The sequence below is a fragment of the Dicentrarchus labrax genome, unplaced genomic scaffold (genome assembly GCF_905237075.1).
Source record: "Dicentrarchus labrax unplaced genomic scaffold, dlabrax2021, whole genome shotgun sequence".
NCBI classification, from domain to species: Eukaryota; Metazoa; Chordata; class Actinopteri; family Moronidae; genus Dicentrarchus; species Dicentrarchus labrax.
Window position 1 is genome coordinate 21247003 of NW_026136703.1, and position 25494 is coordinate 21272496.

Sequence of the window (25494 nt, forward strand, 5' to 3'; positions counted from 1 at the left end):
ACAGATTTTAGAGTCAAGAGTTGAAAATGTGCAACAACTGTAAACTCTTTGTATTGGAACTATGTTGATTTGCATTGTCCCTATCACATAAAATACATTTAGATTCAGTAGAAAGTAGAAAAAAGAAAACAATAAAAAACAATGAAGGACGCTGTTGGTTGGAGCTGTCAGTGAGTCCCGTAATTAATTAATTAAATAAATAAAGGCAGTCAGTTCCTGTATGGTGGATTATTATTTGGACAGTGGTGAGATATCTGCTGAGGAGGAAAAACTAAAATGACAGCGAGCACACAGAGATGATTAGTGGGGAAAAACCAAAACATCCAAACAGAAAGTGGTTCTCTGTTCGGGGAAGGAAGCGCAAATACGCACAGAGTCAGTCCGGGAATTAGAGAGTCAGATAGGGGGAGGAGGGGAAGGAGGGTGAGGGAGAGTGAGAGAGAGAGAGAGAGAGGGAGAGAGAGAGAGAGAGACCTGTAACTAAAGTAGACACCATAAACCTGAGCTTACTGGCATTTCCCTCCTCCGGCCCATGAGGGTGAACTGCACCGCTGGATGCGCAAAGTTTATCCTCTTTCACTGAAAACATCTCATGGGTAAGTTTCCATGTTTGCTGGTTTTTGTAATTCCAGGTAATAGTTGATTAATTGCTGTTTAATGTGTATGTAGCAAGGTGACACAGACGCAGATTCCTCCATACGGCCGCAGCACAGCGCGCTGTTTGTGGAGCAGTTGGTTCCGGGCTGATGAAATGATTTATGCTCTTCACTTTGTGATTGCAGATGAGTGTTAATGGATCCTCCAGGAGGTCCATAAACTCACTGAAAGTGTACTCATTTCTTCTTTTTGTCATAATTTAGCAGCCATGAGAGTGAAATTAGGAATTTGAGAGCACTGTGACAAAATTTGGAGGTTACAGCTATATTATATATCATATTACATTACATTATGTTATATTATATATTATAAACTAATTGCAGTAATCTGCAGGGAAATAATTCGGGGATTATAATTTTGGGGTCATTGAGTTGGACGCATTTGAGAATTACATCAAATCACAAACTTTGGAATTTATCGGAACAATAATACAGATTATATGTTTTTGCAAAGCAAATTGTGCCAGTGTCGATGCATTATATCATATTTTTGGATAACACATCTTGGGGCTCTTTACCAAATTTGGGGTTTATTCTCTCGCTTTGGGGTTGGGGCATAAACGGAACATATGTATCTATATCTATATCTATATCTATCAATCTATTTATCTATCTATATATAATTGTGGGATTATATCAACAAATCTGGGGGTATTGTACCAGATTTGGAGGATTTCAGTAAACCTGACTTTTGGACCATAACAATAAACTCATTTTTAGGGCACTGCACCAAATTTGGGGCATATGTGCGCACTATAACATATTTTGGGAGCACTCTACCATTACGAAGAGTGCTGTAACAAATTTTGGGGTTGTATCAAATAAAAAAATTGGGGGTGCTCCACCACCTTTATCGGATTTAAGTGCATAATAACAACTTTCATTATTATAGCAACAATTATTTTAAATTTTGGAAAAGTACAGCAAATTCTAGCAAATTCTATCAAATTACGAATTTTAGCAATGATGAGGTGCTTCACCTAATCCTGGGGATCTTAGTGAACTCAAATTTTGAGGTTTTTGGGGTGCCATAACAAACGCTGTTTTTTGTGGAACTAAATAAAAGTTTTGGATCACAACATGGTATTTGGGCACTATACCAAAGTTTGGGATTGATAGGGCTGCACTATAACAAAAATTGCCAAGTTTGGGGGCGCTATGCCAGATTTTGGTGATTTGAGGACACTATAACAAAGTTTGTGATTATAAAAAAATAATTAATTTATAAATTTATGCAAAAACTGTTTTTTCTATTTTATTTTGGTATTTGGAGTGTTATCACCTTCTGATTAGGTCCCCAGAAAGGCTTGTTCCAGGCCTGGTGGTATCACTGTTTACTGTGTAAACTATAACTTCCACTTAGTCTCTCAACATTGAAATATTTCCAGTTGCAGCCATGGAGTGCCTCAAAGACTGCTGCAAGACGTTCATGAAGAAGAAGGGGAAGGAGCAGGAGACCCAAGGTAAACGTGACGTTCTTGCACAGCTGCGTATCAGACAGCTTTGACAGAGTGTGTTGTTTCTGATTGAGTGATTTCCTCTGCTTTCAAGTGATCACACTGAAGATGCCTCCGAACAAGGCAGCAGCATTAGGACAGGAGCTAGATGAAGGGAGAAGGGTAGTCGCAGAAGATTACCTACTGTCCAAGCTGCCTCCGGATGGCAGAGAGGTGCCGTTTGTCCTGCCGACCTTCAAGGCCTCTTACATCCAACCCAGAGGCTCCCGCTACCCCAATTTACAGCCTGGGCTTCAGAGTATGTACCTAATGAAGAATGACATCAGCTGGCTGTTCTCCCTTTGTTTGCACTGGAAGATGCTCAGTATCTTCTACATCTTGAGGGACTGAAGTAATTTACACTGTCACATGCAAATGAACTGCAACAATGTACAAATCTGCCATTAGTGTTGATTTAAAGGTTGGGTTGGTAAATAATGCCAGTCCCATCATCACAGTGTCTCTAACCACACTGAATACACAACATGTAATTGATATCTGAACTTTTACTTTCTTTATTGCGTCATACTGTACATCTTATATCTGTAGCATCTAGCGGAGAAGTTGCAGATTGAGAGCATTTCAATACAGCTCAGCCTTCCGCGCGTGTAAGGAGAAACTACGGTGGCCAAACCCGTAAAAGATGCAAAAGGCCTTATGTGGTGCCAGTGTTTGGTTTGTCCGTTTTGGGCTACTGTAAAAACATGGCCTACGTGGAAGAGGACTCGCTCCCTCTGTAGATAAAAACGTCTCATTCTAAGGTAACAAACACAACGATTCTTATTTCTTGTGCTTATATACTAATGAACACATACCTATGGATATTATATTCCATTTCTGCTATTAGATCCTCCTAAATGTTACACACTGGAACTTTCAAAGACAACTCTCTGAAAACAAAATGTCTTGTGTATTATTGCAGACACTGTTCAGTGTACAGTAGGTTTGAGCTGGCTAACATCTGGTTCTCTAACAGCAGAACAAAGCTGGCACTGTAGTATTTGCAAACAGTTGACCTGAATTTATGCAGATGTCTGTTAGTTAGACGAGACAAAGGTTTGATTGTGCTTGGGCGATATATTTTGACTACAACAGCGTCTCCATCAGGTCATTGTACAGTTTAAGAATTTTGGCTTTTTTACAGCTTGAAGTTATGACACACTTTACAATAGGTCAGTCAGCCCAGAGATACAGTTTAACTAGGGTGGAATAACACGTGTAATCTCACCTCAATATAGGGTTAGGTCGACTGACACATATTACTCCACCCTAACAAGCTCAACCCTCACTGTGGACTCAGAGCCAATTGCATTATGTGTCTAAGTTTCATTAAAATCAGCTCAGAGGTTACCGAGGTACGGCCGGATATTTGATTACACAGGAGACAAGTACCAGGATATCCTGGTTCTTAATGAGTAGCTGTGGTCCTTTAGTTTACTGACTGAAAAGAATAATTTGGTCAAATGGACGTAAGCTGACCTCCAACCCTGCTTTCTGTCTGCAGGTTCAGCCCGGTGCACGTATGCAGAGAGGAAAGCAGAGCTGCTGGGCTCCAGTCACTTCACCTACAGCCCCGAGTCCAGCTTCCATCAGGGTCAGATGGCGGAGTTCATGTCACCCGGCTCGACGCGCCGCAACACACTGAAAAACAAATACGGCGGTCCCCAAAGTCCAGGTAGCAGATGCAGAAGTACACCACATCAAAGATCTGTGACTGTATGCCAGCCAGAAATCAATCATTTGTACATATATATCTCACAATGTTTGAATTTCTTACTTTTGTATATGTTTGAGGTGCTAAAAAAGAAATCAGAAGTTTGTGTTACAGCCAAACACAGGGTGCATATTCATTATTATGTTACACCTATTCAACAGTTTGTCCCAATTTTTCAGTTTGTCTGCAGTAGTAGAGAGATAAGCGTTGTAAATAAAGGGATAAGAAATAATCTATGTATCTGTCTGATGTTTTGGCTCTAGGTTTGACTCTGAAGCCGGTCGTCGAGCAGCGATTGAGCAGCTCCATGTTTGATCTGTCCAGTTCTCCAAATCACATGCAGGTGAGATCGCTCTCTATCTAATCTGTATTCACACAGCATTTCTCACCCTGTGTCAACCCAGACTAAATATAGTTTCATAGTTTCCACTGTCCTCAGCAGCATAGTGGAACATTGCAAAGTCTCACAGGCTGGTATTTTAATTTAAGGGGGTAAAGTGATGTGGTCATTATATCCTGAAGAGTTTATTATAAGGGAGCAGGTGAGCTGCTGGATGGGTGCAGCTTATCTACACTGTTAAGCTTAACTGTGTTTAAAAGTCTTGAAAAGATACTTGCCATTCAGATATCATGTTAAACAGCTTAGCTGAGCTTGGCATAGAGACTGGAAACAGGGGGAACCTCCTAGCCTGGCTCTGTCCAAATGTAACAAAATATGAATACTAGCATTTCTAAAGCTAACTATTAAAACATATTATATCTCATTTGTTAACAACAAAGTGTAGAAATGACATGTTGTGGTTTTACCATGGGTTATATATCTGACTATTTCCTGGAGTCTCCACTAATACTCCGGCACTTAATTCTTCATAAAAACACGATTTGTCATTTTGACGCCTTCTTTGTTTTTTGTATGTCTTGAACAAATGAGATATTATTTGTTCATTTGTGAGCCTTGGAGGCGGATTTTGTTACCTTTGGACAGAGCCAGGCTAGCTGTTTTCCCCCTGTTTCCAGTCTTTATGCCAAGCTAAGATAACCAGCTGCTGGCTGAAGCCCAGTATTGAACAGAGATTTATGAGAGTTGTATTGGTAGTTTCAACTAACACTAAGAAAATTAAAACATTTATTTATCAAAATGTCCAACTATAAGTATAACTAAATAACTTAATTAAAAGTTTTAATTCAATTGATTTTGACAGCTGATCAGTGGTGAAGGAAAACATTTATATAAAGCCTTTATATGCCTTTTTACACTCATTGTAATTATATATAACTTTAATAAACAGGAGAGGTGCCTCACTGAGATCTGTGTCTTGGCCATTTAACTGTATTCAGTCCAATTTGGGACTCTGTATAACTTCTTTACATCCTTAAAATAACAAAAAAGTCAAAACACCCTCAGAGATCCTCTATTTATAATAGAAAGTCGATGATGGAGATAATCTAGTAAATCCTTTTGAAGTGGATCTAAAAGGTTTTATGGATCTTAATTTGAAAGTGATGATAAAGTTCAGCACTTACTCCTCCAGTTTGGCGGCCGTCCCTGAATGTATTTTTGTTTGCTACGTATGATTCAGCTGTAGATTGTCTGCGACTAAGTGGTATTTAATCACTAATACAATATGGTGGAAAACAATGAGCAAGTTGGGGCGTATTTCTTTGTTCTGTAAAAGATGTGTTATAGTATACCTGTCAACTGCTCTTATTACTTAACACGAATAGCTGTGTTACAAACAGTCGGGTTAATGTCTCGCCCAAAACCTCAATAAACATTACAGCATCACATAAATGACAGAGCACTATTTCCAACACGGATACATTTACATTCACTTTCTGTTGATGTGTCTATTAGCCACAGCAACATGCAGTGGTTTTTTAAATTGCGTTTCAGTTAGTTCAAATGTTTAGCCTGGCAACGCTATGAGCAAACAGTAGTAAGTAATAAAAGTAAGGCGCACCTTGGCAATATATCTAATAGCAGTAAACCAGAGTTTCCCGAATGAAGATGTGAAATGAAAAGTGCAAGTAAAGCAATAAGAACCAGTGAGAGGTGATGTTTTTAAAGTTAAAGAAGAGGATGTGAAGTGATTTTCATTGTCATTCCTGCAAAGCTGAAAGCTACGTTCGTCAGTATCTCAACAACTGTCCCCAGATGGGAAAGCCTAATGACCTTAATGGAGGTTAATGTTGGTGGTTTTGAGTGAAATGTCTCAGCAACTATTTGATGGACTGACATGAAATTCAGGTTCAAGCATTCATGGTCCTCAGAGGATGAACTGTAATGTCTTTGATCCCCTGACTGATCATATAGCACTGATCATTTGTCCAGTATTTTGGTTAATGACTACATACCTGCAAAACTAATGACGCTCTCATCAGCCTCAGCTGTACTTTGAGTTTAATGGGAATTGTTTAAGATACTGAACATGGTAAACATTATACCTGCACCTATGTACAGCCTCATAAAAGTGGCTGCTGACTCTTGTTAAATGTTAAAGTTTATAGAATAATGAACCTTTCGTGCTCTCCTGACTATCTGTATGTGTTTTGGATTCGCCTGCAGCGCTTCGACTCCGTCTCCAGCGTCCTCAGCAGCACATCCTCCATGATAGGCTCCATCGAAAGCAGCCTGGGTAACTTAAACACAGATTTGTCTCTATCTACAAGCATTTTCCCTTTTAAATTTCATGTTTGGGTGGAGCTCTGTCTACCACCGTCCTCTTCTGGTGAAGAAAAAAAAAGAAAAAGAAAACAAAAAGACCCAAGGGGTCATGACTTCAGTCTGATTACGATCACTCTGCATTGTGCAATCATGAAAGGGCAGACATAGTAATCACTTCCAAATGTTTTCACTACAGTCCACAATTGAGCTTCGGAGATAAGCCTTCTTACATAAAGATTGTATTATTCCATGAAGAGAGGCTTCTTTGTTATAATAAGAGATAAATTATTTGTATAAAGATAAAGTTGTTTTTCCTTTTGGTTGCTGTTATTTCTTTCAATTGCAAACTTATGTTACAACTTTTTCAATTAAGTCATGAACTGCCATGACAAATGGCCACCTCTATTAATTTTGCTTTTTTTTATACTATGCAACAATAATGCTGTGTTTTTTGTACTGATAATCAGAATCACAGAAAGCTCTGTAAAGCTATCCTGCTTGAGTAGTTCTGTAGACATTTGAAAGGGGCAGAAAAGGTCAGATGATTGCCCAAATAAGTAGAAAATGAATACTGTTTTATTCATAAACAATCCAGAAAGATGAAATCTTAGATTATACATTAAATTTGGTGCAAAACCGTATACATTTCCATCTATATCAGCTTTTAACATTCAAACAAAAACTCAATATAGCTCATATCTAAATCATAACATTGCATCTAATAATTTGTTCCTGTTGCGCTGCTGTCGTCTCATTCAAATGTTACAGACTCCATCAACCTGTCCGGGGACGAGCGCGAGTTGGGGAAGGTGTGCGTCCGAGTGAGCTACCAGGAGGCTGTGGAGCAGGTGTGGATCACTCTGGTCCAGGTAAGGTTACATGCTGTGAGGAAAAAGGGCAGCATGAGGACACAAAAAGCTTCATTGTGCTCTTCTGCAGCATTTCTCAATGGACCCTCTGTGTGTCCAGAACACAGGTCTCTATTAGCTCCTCTCAGTGCTCTATTAACTTTGGCTCAGACACTCGGCAGGAAAAGGTTATTTTTTTTAAGGAACAGAACTGTCCCCATTGATGCTAAAGCACAGTGATCCGTGCATCTGAGGAAGAGTGCATTCACGCAAAAGGCGACACCCACTGTGTGTGTGGTAAATATTTGTTTACAGTTTTAAGGCTTTAAGAGACGTCCTCTCAAGGAGCTGGGTCAAAAATAAAAAAAGGGGGACCTCTTTCCCACCCAAGATTAAGGTTTTGGTTAGGGTTCATTTGGGTTCAGTGCAGCACTTGACCTATCCAATGGGATTTTGAACGTTGCACAAATGCCCTTGTTGTGTGACATTATGTCAAATGTCTTTCCTGGAGCATCAATGAAGCATGTCCTGCATGAATAAAGCTTTTACAAAAGAAAAAGAGCACATCAAATGTTAAAGCAGCCGGTTGTTTCTGAAAATATTAAAAACAATACAAATAATACTCACATAATACTCACATCCACACTTTTGTATTTGTGTCCTTTTTGATAAGTAGAGCAGTTTGCCCCAAACCTGTTTGCTTAAGAGCACTTGAGCCTATAAATAGATTTGACCTGCCTCGACTAAAATGTCCTTTTTCCTCTTTCTTTATCAGTGTTCAGACCTCAACGTTCCTCCGGATGGAGTGGAGCAACAAAAGATTGGATTTAAAGGGATCATCACCATCCCCAAACCGATACAGTTCAAGAGCTCGATTAAGGAGTACTGTCAGGTAATGCACAGGACCACTGTCTAAAAACGGATGAAATGCAGAAATTAAAGTTATTTTTATGTTTATGGTCACAAATAAAGTTGTAGCTCAGGTTTTAAGAGAAGGTTTATGAATAAAAAGGTGGTTTTCATTTGGCTCTTTTCCTTTCTTAAGATGCTATGTACCAAAAACTTTGCAGCGTTGTTGTTCCAGTTTGCATCAAATGGATTTATTGTTTCTGAATGACTTTATTGTCTGCTCCTTCTTCTCTTTAGGACGTGTCCTTCATGGAGACCTTTGTATTTGCGCTGCGTCTCCAGCAGTTGCGCTGCAGTGCTCTGGTGTTGCGGCTGCAAACACACAACCCCAGGAAACGTACGGCGGCGGAGTGCGTGCTCTCCCTACGACAGCTCGGCCCTCAGGAGACAGAGCACTGGCTCGACTTCAACCCTCCGTCCAAGTCCTCTGTGAGTGTTCCCTTGTTATGAGTCAGGCTTGTGGCACATGAGTCTGTTTTTGGTCTTAAGTCTGGTGTCCTGTTTTTGTTTCCATTACATTGTCTCTCACTGGTGTTTCAAATAGTAACACAGTTTAAGAACATTTACAAGATCACGGATCACCACGAATGAAACAATTATTATCTCAAACCAGACAAATCTCATGGAAGGGATTTTTTTATATATCATCGACCTTTAACCACTTTACCTCCATGTCAGATTTCGGATTAATTCCATGTGTTTATCCTTAAGAATGTCTTTAGATAGCCTACTATATTAACGGTTTTCCACTGCAGATAGTACCTCCTTCAATGTAGCTGGAAAACTGTCTATCTGTGTGAAACTTCTGTGACTTCATCTTCAACATTATACTGGATGCAGTGCAAGATGTCCCATGTCGCACAAGTATGATTAGTGACTATTCTCTCTGACCAATCAGTGGTCTGCAGTGTTTTAAGTCCACCTATCGACCCAGTTCTCTTAGAACCCCAACCGAGATGATAACAAAAAGAGAGCAGGTAATATCCACAACTTCTGCCAATAGAAAACCAAGGAAAAAAAATGTTCCTAGCAAGTTCAGTTGAGCCGAGTCATTCCATGCAGTGGAACCAAAATGACAAATGTGGAACTCACATGGCGCTAGAGGGAACCTCAGGGGATCACCAAAGTCCACATGGTTCATCTTCTGGGGACCATGAATGTTTGCACAGACTTTCATGGAAACTTTGTTGACATATTTCAGGCTGCACCAGAGTGATGAACCAACTGACTGACTGCCATCATGCTCCTATCATGGCTTATAATACACACATAGTGGCTTTAAATTGCTTGGTATGACCTTTTGTTTTACTCTGTTTAGTCCATCTAGAAAATGTATTTTTGATATTAGATTATGGCAACATAGCAACTAAAGCTACGAAAAGAAAGGCAGAGGGACAAATAGTGATTGACATTTGCTGAGTCACAAAGTTTGAGTCATCTAGTCCAAATAATCAGTGCTGAGTTTGTTATTCGATGTTCATACTGGCTGCTCACCAATGGACCTGGTATGGTCTGGGTTGTTTTACCCACTCTCCAGTTGTTGTAGCCATGAGGAAAAAACCTGCAGTGTGGGAATATCCCAGACTTTTACAACTTATTCTCTGCCATTTCCTCTGTTGGCTGCTGTCTTTTATCACCCCTTTGTACATGCATGGTAAATAAGAACAAAGCACTGTGTGTGCCTTATAAAACTGTCCCCATGATGCATTGTACCCCACTGGAATGTACCGTACTCTTGGCCAGGGTAATATTGATGTTGAGTCAGACTTAATGTTGTTGCATCATCACAGGAATAAGAGAAAGGAGATTCATGATTGAGGGAAATTGGGAAACAGGCTTTTATTTCGGAGAAGAAACAAGAGTGCGGATTCTGGAAATGTAAGACATGGAAAGTAGGTCAAACCTCAAACCATTTCAGCAACAGTGAGTGGTTTTGTTGATAAATGGGTGCATGTCTGGCCAGTGACAGTAAAATGTGAACTGTTTCTGCACTTAAGGGATCAGACAGTGAATCATCATTAGGATGTCAGAGGGACAATTTCATACAGTCAGTGAATTTACCCATCTGGTGGACACAAAAGGCAAAAATTGTCCAAATCACTGTCCCTCGGTAGAGGCTCTTAAGGATGAAGACGGCTGAATTTGTGGAAGTCTTGAACAGGAAAAAAATCAGCAACAATTTGAAAAGAAGCAGGAGCAGTCTAAAATGAATCATACAACAAAACTAAGAGTCTACAGCCGTATTAGTGGTATGCGTCAGTATGCTAACATGCTTACAATGATAATGCTAACAAGCTGATACGTATGAGGTGTGTTAAAAAATGTTGTTCAGCATGTCAGCTTCCTTACATTTGCTTATTATAATTTTATAATGGATAGAATAATGCAGTTTACTGTTTCCCACTCTCCCTTTAAATGTCAGTCATATCCTGAAATCTATAGCATGACCCAGTGTCTTTTTCTTTTTTATTAATTTATAAAAATTCCATCTAAAACATCATGTTACTGGCTAAGTTAAGCAGGTTTATTCAATTGTAATGTGCATATAATAATGGAAATACAAATTACTTTCCTTTGTTTTGGTATCAGTTTTATATATAGAGCCCTGCTCTCTAAATATCAGCAACAGAAAAACACATATCAGTCGACCACTAATCGAGAAGTTGCAGTAATTACCCCCTTTTAAAGTCCAATGTAATACCTCAGACGTGTTACCCCAGGTTTGACGAACACAGAAAATTTTGAAAAACACAAGCGCTGTATTTAAAGGTCAAAATATTTTGTCCCTCAAACTGCTCGTTTGATGTCAAAACTTGAATGTTAGAAGCACTTTGTGCGTTAGGGCCTTTTTTTTGCCAAAATTACATCTTTTTGGCCAATAATTAAAGGTCAATCTGTTGTAGTTTTAAAGTCACAAACTCTTCACATGTAGCTTCAACTGACACCAAACAGCTGTCCTAAAAGCTTACAGTGATTGCTCTGAGAGAACGACGCTAAAAGGTCAAAATATCAAACTCTGAGACTCTGTAACTGCTACAGTGCTGGTCCAGTTCGGATGAAGCTCGATGGTGGTTGGTCTTTCTTGGACATGTTTACTTGATGCTGGTGATGTCTTCGGTGCTCAGTAGCCCCTAAGAAGTCCAGAAAACAAATTATGTATTATGTTTTTTGTTTGTCTTAAAGTTTCCTTTCTTAATCAGTGGATGCATTACTAAGCAACTAGGTACTGTAGCTGTAGGTTATTTTGTCAGGCTGCTTCCCTTTATAATCTTCTGAAGTGTCTTTCAGGATGTTTTGCAGAGCCAGCACTATAACAAACATCCATAAAACTGTAAAATCTTTCTGAATTTGGATACATGATTGCATCCATTATCCATTATGAGAGAGAAATTCAAAGATTATTCCTCTATACACAATCAAAAATTAACTATTAAATGTCTAAGTATTAAAATGTAATTGATCACCCTCTTTCAGGTGTGTCACTCCGAGCTGCATCTCACCACCTGCTTTCAGCCAGTCAATGGACGCATCCAGCTCCAAGTCCTCGCCGCCCAAAACCTCCCAGCAGCCTCCTCACCACTCACCCAAGGTAGGTGTCACTGAAATGGTCTAATGTGAACTCCAGTCCCGTGTGGTTCATGTGAGTAACCATACTGTTGTTTCCATACCTCTCTCTCTCCACTCTGAAGCATTTTTTGTCAAAGTGGAGATGCACCAGTTGGGGCGGGTGGTGATGAAGAAGAAGACCCGCGTGCTGAAGGCCTCGGGGGGTCAGTGTCAGTGGACGGAGACCTTCCACTTCCTCCTCGCTGCGTTAGATCACGCCTGCTCACTGTCGGTCAAACTTTACAGCCGGAGCTCGGTCCGGAGGAAACAGTGTCTCGGACAAGTGAGTTGTTTTTCGTAAAGAAATTATGACCCAGACTTTTCTTTTAATTAGAATGACCTAGAGCATTTTTTAAAAATACATTTTTATTATTTATTGTTGTAATATTACACACTATAGGCTTCACTTATAGTGGAGCTGTCATTACTGCTGATATGATGAAGGAAACTGTTTCATTTAGTAGTTGTTCCTGAGCGTTCAACGCATTTTCTTGGTAAATGAATTCTTCATATGCCAGTTTTCTTCTGCTAATGCGCCAAAAAGTATCTCATTATGTCAAGATGTTTTTCCTTCTCAGAACATAAAGTACTTCTTAAGTAAACTGACCAACTTCCTGGCATTAAAATTGAGATAGATTTTCAATAACTACCTCATTAATATCAATACGTACTGACAAAAGCTAAATTAGCCATCAGCTCTTGATGAACAATGCCCCCTGTGGCCACAAGTGGTAATTACAAAATATCGGCATGCTGTTTTCCCTGTAATGATAAAACAATAAAAAAAAATATGTCTGTGACATGCTTAAACATAAAGTGTAACAGCAGTACAAGTAGTAAAGAATAATAGCAAAAATATGTATCTGACATTTGCTAACATTAGCCACTATGCTACTGGTCATACTAGACCAAGCAAGGCGGGTTGGGATATTTCTTCATTTAAAAGTTTAATTTCCATACACAGTCATGTTCTGAAGAAAAGATTTAAATATGAATGGACAAGCTGAAGAATTATCGTCTTCCCAATGTTTCTGGCAGGTTCAGCTGGGATTTGACAGCCCTGTCGGAGAGGCAGTGGAGCAGTGGAAGGACACGATGGCTCACCCAGAGAAAGTGGTGTCTGCGTGGCACAGGCTGAGCCCTGCCTAAACCTCCTAAATTCCTCTTTGGGCACTACGAGACGTGACGCTCCCATGCTGCAGGTACAGCGGTGCCTGCTTGCTTTTCCAGTCGGCCGGCCACAGTCCTGTACGCTGGCTGAGTGGACTCTGATGGACCAGACTGTAAACCACTGAACGTGGTCTGAATGGCCTGGGAGACCCGGTTTCCACAGAGACAGATTAGGTGCTCGGTTGTAAATAGGGTTTTCGAACAAAGTACATAAGGTTCTGGAAAAGGTTTTTAGGTGTTTTTTGTGTAAACAAAATTAAGTTTATTATATAGCTTAGCTTTTAGCTGTATATAATGCTGTATTTTGTAAGTATATCAGCTTTTTAGTCAAAACCTTGCCACTCTGTTTTAGTTGGAGAGAAAGTTTACAAGCAGAGTCAATGACCATAAAGTCAAACTTGCTGTATTAAAACCTAAAGTTATCAGTGTGTAATTAAGGTCCATCTTAAAGGATGAAGCTTGTGATATTCTATGTTTTTCTTGTCAAGAAACCAACCAGCCAACACTACATTTGTCTATTTCTCAATACTTTCCGACTTTCCTATCATGTCTCTCGCTCTTGAGCTAAACCCCATTGCTTTCTAATGAAGACGTAAGGCTTCCTAAAACAGCTGGACACTGTAGTTTGTTTTTTTTACAGACATTACTTAAACCTGTAATAACTTGTTTTTTGGCCACTTGGAGGCAGCAGAAGCAATTTGTGATCACAGCACTTACATATCACCACTTTTTAAGTTGATATGGGAACTTATAGCAAACAGCTGTGAACATAAGTCCAATATTAACACTCTTTTATTAACTAACTTTTAACTTTTTAGTCCCTACCAACTTGTTTGGGAACTATCTGGCTCTTTAGCTGCTGAATGCGCTGCTATGTTCATCAGCTAGTTGCTAACTGTGTCTGAATAGAGCTCTATTGTACAGAGAAATTAGCAATATTAGGCTTAGGATACACAGACTTGTTGAATCAATTCACTGTTGGTTTTGGTCTTTTTCTGGTATTTCTTGACAATAAGAAAAATATCTCTCTACTTATCCTTTAATTTCCTATAAGGTGAGATAGAAGGTTTTCCCTTACCCTAATTTAACTATATAGGATATCATGTTACTGTACAATACAACAGTATCAAACCTTAGCTGTACGCTTTTGATAGTGAAGCACTTTAATTTTTTTATGTATTTAATGTTTTAAAGTTAAGTGATTAAAAGTAGGTGTCATTTGGAAACGTCCAGTTTGTTTGTGTGTTTATTTAAAGAAAGAAGTGAAGAGAGCGTTAATGGAAAATAAAATGTTTGAGGATTAGTCTATAAGTGATATTTTGTTTCAGTAGAACGTGAAATAAGAAGAAGGTTACTTCAAGTTTTAGGGATTTTAAGTGAAATGTGATCAATAGTCTTTTTTTAATGTCTCATTTGTGCCACAAAAAGGAAAACATGGCAAGGTCTTCAGCATGTACTGTACATTGCACACATTACACACAGTCTGCGGCGCTTGTAAAATGGGTCAACAACCATAAACCACTGCATCACTTTTTATTGAAGAGGCCACTGATTGAGAAATCTCAAGGCAAACAGCAGGATAATCTGCCACACGGTGTTTCTCCTCTTGACTCTTGAACATCCTGTTTTTTCAATTTCACCCTTTATCACAAAGGCAATTTAACGTCACTACTGTACTGTATACGAGCAATTTCATTCTCATCCTCGACACTTGAGGAGCGACTATAGAAAAGGACATTTTGTCGTTTGTGGAAAAATCAAAACAATTTCTGTTCAGCTGCAGCACTTTGAAAGTTGAGTTTCAAATTCAATTAAATTTGTCTACTTTGTGAAAAATTGCAACATTACAGAGGGAATGTGTGAAAGTTTGGAGATTTGTAACAACTTTTATGATTCTAATGATCATTTTGAACATAAAATAACATTTTTGAGAAACAAATTTGTGCTATTTGGGAATAAAACCCTCATATTTATCACCCCAAAGGGAATCCTGTCTCCCTTTCAGTCTCATAAAGCATGAGATTGACCAGCGACGTGCTCTGTGTAACCAGCTGTGGACGTGGACACTCAAACACACACCCAGCGAACAATAAGTCTGTGGACCAAGAAAACAGAGTCTGGCGAGTGTTTGCATTTTAAGTGTGTGACCAGGACAACCAAGCGCTCCACGTGAGCTGACCTGCGTCAGAGCCTTTCATATCCTGGCATGCCAAAACACCATCATCTTGTTTTTACGTAATTAATGTTTGATTTATGGTTAATGTTACACAGAGGGCATTCCAGACACACCTCACCCTGTGACTTGACTTTAACAGCCAGCTCAGAGGAGCGTGTTTAACTCTGACTCAAGAAAGGTGCTTGAGACTCGGAAGCAGGATTTAGGTTTTTTTTGTTCGTCTGTGTGTTTAACAGACTCTTTTCTTGCCACACTCAGTCTGCTGCACATTCCAGTTGTCTCATAACTGCATGCTTGTATGTGCAGGTTCCTTCACCTGGGAGACACAATGGAGAGTTTACAGGAGTCCTGCAGCAGAGGAGAGCTGTAAGATTCATGCCTCTCTCAACATACAAATGACCCTCTTCTGATTTTCATTAAAAATAAAAGGGTTATATGACATATGACCACCTAAATTTATTAAAACTCGCTGACAACCTGTTGGAAAAAACTCAGAAGACCTTGAGGGAAAATAAAAACATATTTTCTTAAATCCTAAATGTAATTCCTGCAGGATTTTTGTAATGTTTTTTCCAGCTATATTCTTAAAGAATTTGCATGTTTTTCTCTCTCCAGCTGAAAAAGTGTTTTTGAGATAAAAGATTGTATGACGATATGTATTCAAACAGTCAAAACTATGAAGGGATCATAGTGAGCTATAGATCATAACTCCAAAACAAGACAAAATCAGTATAAACTGTTAACAAAAAGTCATTATTAATCAAAATTATAAAATTATCAAGAAGGTTTTGCAATGTTAAAAGATACAGATGAAACCTGACCAACTGTGTATGCAAAGCCTGATGTATGTTATTCCACCATGCTATAGAACTTCATTGTTATATAAAAATGATTAAAACACATTATTATAACTAACACAGTTTATTTTGAGTCAGTCCGACATGCAATGTCCTGCTGCTGGAAATACTCATTAGAGCAACAAATAATCTGCAGTTGAAAATAGTCCCCAACAAATAAACTATTTACTACATATTATATTAAAACTACATATTGATGACTCATTTTTGTTTTTTAGATTTTCAGAAGGACTCATTGAGCTTGGGGTTGAATGCCACAGACAGGGTACGGAAGTTAGAGTACCTCATTGTTGGTCTTTTCATTGGATTTGTTGACAAAAATATACAGTGGGTACGGAAAGTATTCAGACCCCTTTAAATTTTTCACTCTTTGTTTCATTGCAGCCATTTGCTAAAATCAAAAAAGTTCATTTTATTTCTCATTAATGTACACTCAGCACCCCATCTTGACAGAAAAAAATAGAAATGTAGAAACTTTTGCAAATTTATTAAAAAAGAAAAACTGAAATATCACACGGTCATAAGTATTCAGACCCTTTGCTGTGACACTCATATTTAACTCACATGCTGTCAATTTCTTCTGATCCTCCTTGAGATGGTTCTGCGCCTTCATTGGAGTCCAACTGTGTTTAATTAAACTGATTGGACTTGATTAGGAAAGGCACACACCTGTCTATATAAGACCTTACAGCTCACAGTGCATGTCAGAGCAAATGAGAATCATGAGGTCGAAGGAACTGCCCAAGGAGCTCAGAGACAGAATTGTGGCAAGGCACAGATCTGGCCAAGGTTACAAAAGAATTTCTGCAGCACTCAAGGTTCCTAAGAGCACAGTGGCCTCCATAATCCTTAAATGGAAGAAGTTTGGGACGACCAGAACTCTTCCTAGACCTGGCTGTCCAGCCAAACTGAGCAATCGTGGGAGAAGAGCCTTGGTGAGAGAGGTAAAGAAGAACCCAAAGATCACTGTGGCTGAGCTCCAGAGATGCAGTAGGGAGATGGGAGAAAGTTCCACAAAGTCAACTATCACTGCAGCCCTCCACCAGTCGGGGCTTTATGGCAGAGTGGCCCGACGGAAGCCTCTCCTCAGTGCAAGACATATGAAAGCCCGCATAGAGTTTGCCAAAAAACACATGAAGGACTCCCAGACTATGAGAAATAAGATTCTCTGGTCTGATGAGACCAAGATTGAACTTTTTGGCGTTAATTCTAAGCGGTATGTGTGGAGAAAACCAGGCACTGCTCATCACCTGCCCAATACAATCCCAACAGTGAAACATGGTGGTGGCAGCATCAGGCTATGGGGATGTTTTTCAGCTGCAGGGACAGGACGACTGGTTGCAATTGAAGGAAAGATGAATGCGGCCAAGTACAGCGATATCCTGGAAGAAAACCTCTTCCAGAGTGCTCAGGACCTCAGACTGGGCCGAAGGTTCACCTTCCAACAAGACAATAACCCTAAGCACACAGCTAAAATAACAAAGGAGTGGCTTCGGAACAACTCTGTGACCATTCTTGACTGGCCCAGCCAGAGCCCTGACCTAAACCCAATTGAGCATCTCTGGAGAGATCTGAAAATGGTTGTCCACCAACGTTCACCATCCAACCTGACAGAACTGGAGAGGATCTGCAAGGAAGAATGGCAGAGGATCCCCAAATCCAGGTGTGAAAAACTTGTTGCATCATTCCCAAGAAGACTCATGGCTGTAGTAGCTCAAAAGGGTGCTTCCACTCAATACTGAGCAAAGGGTCTGAATACTTATGACCATGTGATATTTCAGTTTTTCTTTTTTAATAAATTTGCAAAAATTTCTACACTTCTGTTTTTTTTCTGTCAAGATGGGGTGCTGAGTGTACATTAATGAGAAATAAAATGAACTTTTTTGATTTTAGCAAATGGCTGCAAAGAAACAAAGAGTGAAAAATTTAAAGGGGTCTGAATACTTTCTGTACCCACTGTATAATATTGCCAACCTTATCCTTTAAGTGTGTTGGGGAAAAAGGGGAATTTTTTTCTAGGGACCCAACTTTTTAAAAATGACAAACTATGGCAACTCAATTCACAGCGAGAAGAGCAAATTTGTACATAAATGAACATTCCTGAGAATTTTTACTGCTATTTCTGCATCACCTCATATTTTCTTGAACAGGTAAAGCAGCCATTTTGAAGAGATAAGTTTGATAAATCATAACTTCGTCATCACTAAAACAATAACTACGTTTCTCAGTAAAACTGAGAAAAAATATGTGCATTTAGGAAAAGTTAAGGCTCTCGTTTTGTACCTCATCAGTAGAACAATGTATTAATTTTAAATACTTATAAATTAAAACAAAATATATGAATTTAGCAGGAGGTCTTCCAGTCTCTAGGAATTAATGACACAATTATCATGTGGAATCTTTGAGTTTGCCATGAGGAGGCGCCAAAGTCCAAAAAGATTTTAGATCCTACGTATTGCAACTTTAATAGTTCCTCAAAGAATAGGTTATTTAACTGCCTCAGTTTAGACACAAATGTCAGATACAGCTTTATAAGTGTATGAGTAATCATACTAATTAATCAGTAAAATATTCGTTCCAACACAATCAAAAAGACAAAGCAGCTATGATTCATATTTCTATAAGAACTTTTCATTTAATTATTATGTAACGTAAAAGTTGTTGCTCTCAGTAACAAATCCACAGACAATCAAAGTCTGACACTGCAGTTCCTCTCAACTGTACAGTGTTTTAGGGTCTCTCAGCTCATTGTTTTGGTTTTCCAACCTGCAACTTTACTGTTTTAGTTCACAGTCACTCTAGCGTAGTGTAGTTTTTAGCAGCAGGTAGCTGTTTTTTTTTTTTTTAAACAAAAAACCTATAAAAACTCACTGTACACTACCTGCCCAGAACTAAACTGCAGACAGACACAGTTTGCAATCAGCTGGTGAACATAGTGGAGCATTTAGCAGCTAAAGACCCAGATATTTCCTTCAGGAGTTGGTAGAGACCAAAAGACAGGCAAAAGCGATTATAATATGTCTCTAAATAAATGCTAATATTGTTGCTGGATGTTTAGATAAGTTTAAAACTGTTTGCTGACGCATATTAACCTAAAAGGTGCTACTGATAATACTGTATGTCAGTTTTGTGTTCAGAGCCTGTTTCCGCTGCCCCCAAGTGGCCATAAAATCAGTTATTAATGGTTTAAATGGAGTTAATACTTGGTTGAACTTGAAGGATAAGTTACCAAAGCACCCAACGATTACGTTTTTCTTAGCAGTGTAAGCTGAAATGATTAACGAGGGAGTTAGATCAATGGAGAGGTTTAGAGGAAGTTGCAGTCATTCTGTTGATATCAGGAAGCAGTAAAGGGAGACAGAGTAGAGAATAATGTCCAGCAGGGCCACATGTGGTTGCAGAAGTACTACCACATTATTCTCATTAACCAGGTATATGTGCACTTCATCCTCCTATTGGGTGCAGCTGCTTCAAAGCAGGAGAGCTGTGGTCGACCACCAGCTGCTGTTTTTTCATTAAAATGGGATTAAAAAAATCTCTCGTCTGTCTGGAAGATGTTCAGCTACAGCTTCATCTCCTGGATTTGAATTCTTCACATACTGAAACTGATGGAGTGAAAACTTGAGCTCTTGGTTTAGAAAGATGTTTCCTTTCCCCTGTCTGAGTTTCTCTGCCTCGCACACACTGCAACTTAATTGCAAATGCATTCAGGTAAAAAGGAAAAGCCTGTTTCCTTGGACAGAACATTGTTCACCTTAAATCTTTCAGAAATTCATCATTCAAAAATATGCCAAGAGTCTTTACCAAACAGTCAACGTCCATGCTGAGTCTCTGAAGGAGTCAGTGCGCCCTCCTGTGATAATTGGTAGAAATTGCAGCATTTGATGGGCATCAAGTGTTGAGCAAGGTGTGGGTGTGAACAGGGTGACGCATTTATTCAGGCATAAAAAACTCCCCTCTACAATGAAAAAGCAGGCAGGAACAAGCAAAGCTCAATTGCCAAGATCACACTGAACAGTATGGACACAGACAAGAAAAATGTGGTTCTAAGAGAAGGATTCCTGGTGAAAAGGGTAAGACTTTTTTTGTGAAACACTTAATAAAACAAATGCTGTTAAATATAGACAGTGTAGTGAGGGATGTAGCATACGGTAAACATACATATTTTTATATGTGGAGCAGAGTTTTGTCTTTTTTCTTAAATGGATGTACACTTTTATCACTAAAATCCAAGTAAAGTCAAACTAATGTAAGTTATATTAGGGCTGAACCTTTGCAAGAGCAAAGAGTATGTTTCTTTTCTGAGAATATAATACATCTTTGATCATCTGATCACAGGGTCATCTTGTACACAACTGGAAGGCTCGCTGGTTTGTGTTGATGTCAGACAAGCTGCTGTATTACAAGTACGAAGGAGGCAAAAGGGACTCATGTCAGCGAGGGAAAATCCTACTGAAGGACTGTGAAATAACTTGTCCTTTTCTGGAGTATGAAAGTCGACCGGTAAGTTCTTCCAGACGCAAAAGAGATACACAAAAGTTTCACAAAACATTGTTAAAGGTTTCAGAAGTGGAAGATTCTATTGAAAAAGTGTATTCTTAGTTTAAGTGAAGTCATAGTAAGTATGTATGTAGTTTTCTGTCTGTTGCCTTCATTTGTGAAATCAGTTAAACCCAAAGAAGACCAAATAATAATATGATGATAACATTCATGTAGGGCAGAACGAAACAGCATTATGAAGTACTGTGGTGCTTCAGAGATACCCTGACTTACAATTCCTGTTCTCTAGATTTAAGAAAACACGCTTTTTTATGACAGACATTTGACAATTTCATGATTTTAATAGTTTTTTCAGTGAAAATTACATTTGTGATTCAAAAAGGATCATTTTCACACTAATCATGAATAATTTTGAAATATAGGTCAAAACATTTGCAAATACGATGTTGTTACCGTATTGTGCAGCTCTAAATTCATGTTTATTGGGAGAAACAGTCAATGAATGTGCCTTCATAACTTGGTTTGAATCTATCATAAAACACTATATTTGCAGAAATATACATAAGACACAAAGACATAGATTTGAATTTACATTGTAAGATTACACATGCTGAGACAACTGAAGTTTGTGCCCTGTTCCAGCTGCGGTCTGTAACATGGATGCACTAGTGTTTTCCTTTGTTTATGTTTTTATTGGTAGAAACCACATTGAAGGTGTGACTTCACCAGCTGGGTCTCTCTGATCTTCTCACGCTTGATGAGAAAATGTTTTGCCTCAGGTTACTGTTTTGTCAGGACCTGATCTCCATCTTCTGCCAACTTTGTTATCCATTTTTGGACAAACGTTGGACCAAAGTCCTCTGGGAATAACAGAACTGAACATCAATCTCTTATTTTAGTTGGTGTTCAAGCTCCAGACAAAGAATGGGGTGGATCATTTTTTGGAGGCTTGTTCCCGTGAGGAGAGAGATGACTGGGCAGCTGACATCACCGCTGCGGTCGACAAGCTGCGGACGACCGAAGGTGGGAGGAAGACAAACCAACCGGAACCTGCTGAATCCCAGTTACACGACATCAATCTGAGGTAAGCCTTGAGAAACAAAGGTTCTCCCACAGACTTTGCAGCATGTTAAACATTGTGGTGTTTTCACTGTCTCACCTTTTGTCTCTGTTTACTTTGTTTAACATTTCTGTCTGCCTTCTTTGTTTCTTTCAAAGCAAAGTGTTGGATTCCATGTACGACATCCACAGTGGAATCAGGATGAGCAACCATGTAGAGCAGGGCAGCACTTACAGCAACTGTTTCTCAGGTCAGCTTCTACAATATTTAAATTCTTCTGCATCATCTCAGAGGCTGTTTGCTTGGAGACAATGCATCCACCTTTATAATCTGTTGTAGGATGGGATTGTAGCACCCATTGGTTACTGTCTGTTGGTTATAATCCCTGCACCTGTTTTGCTCATGAAGCCAATGACAGTAAAAAGTACTATGGAAAAACAATATAGAGTATAAACTATATTATCATTAGTCATCTTCTGTAACTTAGATTGTATCTTTAGCTGTCATTAGTAATTAAATAAATTGTATTACTTAAGTTTTAATGGTTTACATAAGATAATATAATGTATTGGAACACGTTAAGGAGAAAAATACATTCAAAATAAAGTAGAATAAAATAAAAAAGTATAATCTCAACACTCCCGTCTTTATCTTTATATCTATATGAAAATTGCCTTCATATTTGTATCCAATAACCTGTTTATACATCTAACAATACCTTCCTTATCACTTTGTTTAACACAATTTTTATATAATTATATATCATTTCTTCTCCCTATGCACATTTAGTGTTTTAAATGTCCAAATATAGCAATGCACAGTCTTCCATCTATCTATTGTTCTTGTGTATATACATATATCTGTATATATCCGGCTCCAATACTTGTATAGACATATACAAATGTGTTGTCTCTGCAGGTTCAGAGGTGGTGGACTGGCTGGTGTTCTCGCAGCTGGTTCTGACCCGTGTGGAGGCCATGACGTTGGCCTCGGCCCTGCTGGAGGAGGGTTTCCTGCGGACCATCGGCCTGAAGAGTGTGGAGGCTCTCCGCACCGCCGGCCTCAGTGAGCAGTTTATGGACGACTCCACTGCGCTGTACAGCTTTGTGAGTGCCAGGAAGTCTTGGTGTACTGACCTCCAGCACTTTATTGCTGGATAATGCCAACATACATACAGATTATCAGTGTAATTAATCCACAGCATGTTTAATCCCAGTCTGACAGTTTGAAGAAGAGAGGCAGTGTGAAGGCTGAGACCTCGCTGTCTGCAGTAGAGCTGAGTGGAAAAGTGATAAAGAGGGGATATCTACTCAAACAGGTAAACACACTGTGTTAGCTCTGTGTTAAGATGCTGGAAATAACAATGAATAAATACATAAGATTCAGCACAAATTTCAAATATTTAAAAAGGCTTTATAAGTTATACCTAATGGCGTTATAAGACTTTATCAATTATAAGCCATTATTCTGAAAAAAGGGTTGCAGAGAATCTGGACCAGAATCTTTTATTTAACAGCTTATTAACATTTATAACTGTAGGAATGATGGTTTATTACAAAGTAAGAACCCCACTGGTAAATGAACTACCAGCATTTATAAAAGCATTATTACTGAATAGGTAAAAAAAAAAAAAGGTTTTTTCACAACCTGGCAACAACAAATTCATTCTTATTTCTACTCCAAGTACTAATCTTTTATAAGCGTTATCTTATTATAAAGTGGTACTATTATATCATATGACTTTCATTCACACACTTGGCCGTTTAAACACAGGGCCACAGAAGGAAGAACTGGAAGGTGCGACTGTTTGTGCTGCGTTCAGAGCCGGCTTTCCTTCACTATTTTGATCCAACAAAGGTGAGTGTTCAACATAGGGCAATAAACTGCAAATAAAATCACTAGAGAAAGTTAATTAATTACCTGGTAACACCTTATAGAAAGTGTGATTCACTTATGGACACAGAGCAAATATAAAAACCGCACAAAGACTTACGATTATATGACCTAAATATGGCAGTGAACACTATAAAGCAGACCTGGCCTAAACAGCACAGTTGTTTTGTTTGCCTGTTTCCCTCAGGCCGACTATGACCCTGCTATCATTTCCTTCAACACTCATAATTCCCCTTTAACTATTTACTCAAATCTGAGTCAGTCTAATCCACTTCCTGTCTTATGTCACTTGTCAGGATGATATCAGCCCCGTTGGTGGTTTCTCACTGCGAGGCTGTCTGGTGTCTTCTCTGGACGATAATGGCGTTCCCTCAGGTGAGTCACTGTCTATGTCAACATATACTGTACGTAAACAAGCAAATGATTACAAGGCAGGACCAGTATTAAGAAGAAATTGTTTTGGTTTCCTTTTTTTTTTACTCAGGTTATATGTCTGGGAGAATTTAGAACATTAAATGGTGCGATGAGGTGAATGGAGGATGATTTCACTGATCCTGCAAACGTAGTCCGTCCATTCGAGATACATGTATACAATGTTCTATGTTTCTTATTACTTGTGAAAAACACCAAGCCTGATATATCTTATTATTGTTGATGTTTTCATCCTGCTGCTGTAAATACTAATTGAAGCTCAATATCTCAGAGACCAAAAAAAAAAAAAACAGATACCAGATGAGCAGTGGTTTTTTTTTTCTATTTCTTCATATTGTTGGTTTTGGTCTTTTTATGAGATGTGTTGATAATAAGAAAAATACACCCAGAATCATCCTTTAAAGCTCACAGATCATACAGTCACAGACCTGTATTTTGGGTTTCTGATTAAATGTGAGCCATAATTTATTGTATTTAACACTAATGCAAAACAAAAGTTACTTAATGTGTCTTTTGGTTTTTCATATTGAGCTGTTACTACACTTTTTATTCTTTAATGTGTCTGTCTGTCCATTTAAAGCAGCCTTATTGTGTCAATCTTAATGCAGTTATACTTTTTATTTGATCCTCCCACACAGGCGTGAAAGGCAACATTCAAGGCAACTTGTTTAAAATCATCACTCAGTCGGACACACATTACTTCATCCAGGCTCCGACCCACCAGGAGAAGATGGACTGGATAGATGCAATCAGAAAGCAGACATAGAGCAGTGGATTAGTTCATTTATCCAGCTATGAAGAAGACTTTGACTTTACACATTCCATGAATGTTTACTGTAGCAACAAACTGGGAACATGCAATCAGATGAAAGTGTTGATGGATACATTTCTGTTCATTTATCTCAAAAATAATTCTGTATTTTAAAGTTTGTGCAATGAGGATTTAAAGGGCTTTAAAAGCCCAACAGTTGTAGCAGTTTCTCTTGAAATCACTCAGTTTTAATGTGTTTTAACAATGTTATCATTATTAAGCATAATCATTATGACTTTATTCTCCACATTAAATGTTTACATCACTCCAGACACCAGTGGTGAAAAGTACATTTAATTTTAAGCAACTTGTATTTTACTTAAATATTTAAGTTTTCGGCTATTTTACACTTGTACTACATTTAAGAAATAAATACTTTACTAACTACTGTTGTAACTCTTCTACCTTTATGCGACAGCTGTGGTCACTAACTTACAGGTGAATATTTTAACTAAACCAACATGTTATAAACTTGTAAGATATAATAATGAATAGTTAATATTAATTCAGTGGTTCTCAAGCTCTTTGGCTCGTGACCTCTTACAGAAAAACACTCTGTGGGCTTTTTGTCTTCTATCAGATGTCTCTGAGAAACATTTTCCAGATGGTTTCATTTCAATAATGTCTAAGGCCCGAAGAGGTAAAATGATCCAATATTTATAACAGCTGAGCAAAGTCTTAAAATGAATACATATTTATGT

The 25494-nt window shown here is 38.6% G+C and overlaps 2 protein-coding genes across 2 annotated transcripts; both read left to right on the plus strand.

Annotated features, from left to right (window-relative positions):
• The first annotated feature begins 441 nt into the window (after nt 1-441).
• On the plus strand, nt 442-14290 carry LOC127361391 (tandem C2 domains nuclear protein). The gene is made up of 12 exons (XM_051395971.1): nt 442-596; nt 2045-2119; nt 2208-2411; nt 3657-3827; nt 4130-4209; nt 6433-6502; nt 7300-7400; nt 8155-8271; nt 8526-8717; nt 11763-11877; nt 11978-12177; nt 12933-14290. The coding sequence occupies exons 1-12, from the start codon at nt 593-595 to the stop codon at nt 13041-13043; spliced, it is 1440 nt and encodes a 479-aa protein (XP_051251931.1). The 5' UTR covers nt 442-592; the 3' UTR covers nt 13044-14290.
• A 5771-nt stretch (nt 14291-20061) lies between these two features.
• Nucleotides 20062-25178, plus strand: plek2 (pleckstrin 2). The gene is made up of 9 exons (XM_051395812.1): nt 20062-20170; nt 20436-20600; nt 21497-21681; nt 21816-21907; nt 22576-22763; nt 22874-22975; nt 23431-23514; nt 23847-23925; nt 24621-25178. Exons 1-9 carry the CDS (start codon nt 20117-20119, stop codon nt 24746-24748), a joined length of 1077 nt encoding a protein of 358 aa, XP_051251772.1. The 5' UTR covers nt 20062-20116; the 3' UTR covers nt 24749-25178.
• Nucleotides 25179-25494: the final 316 nt, after the last annotated feature.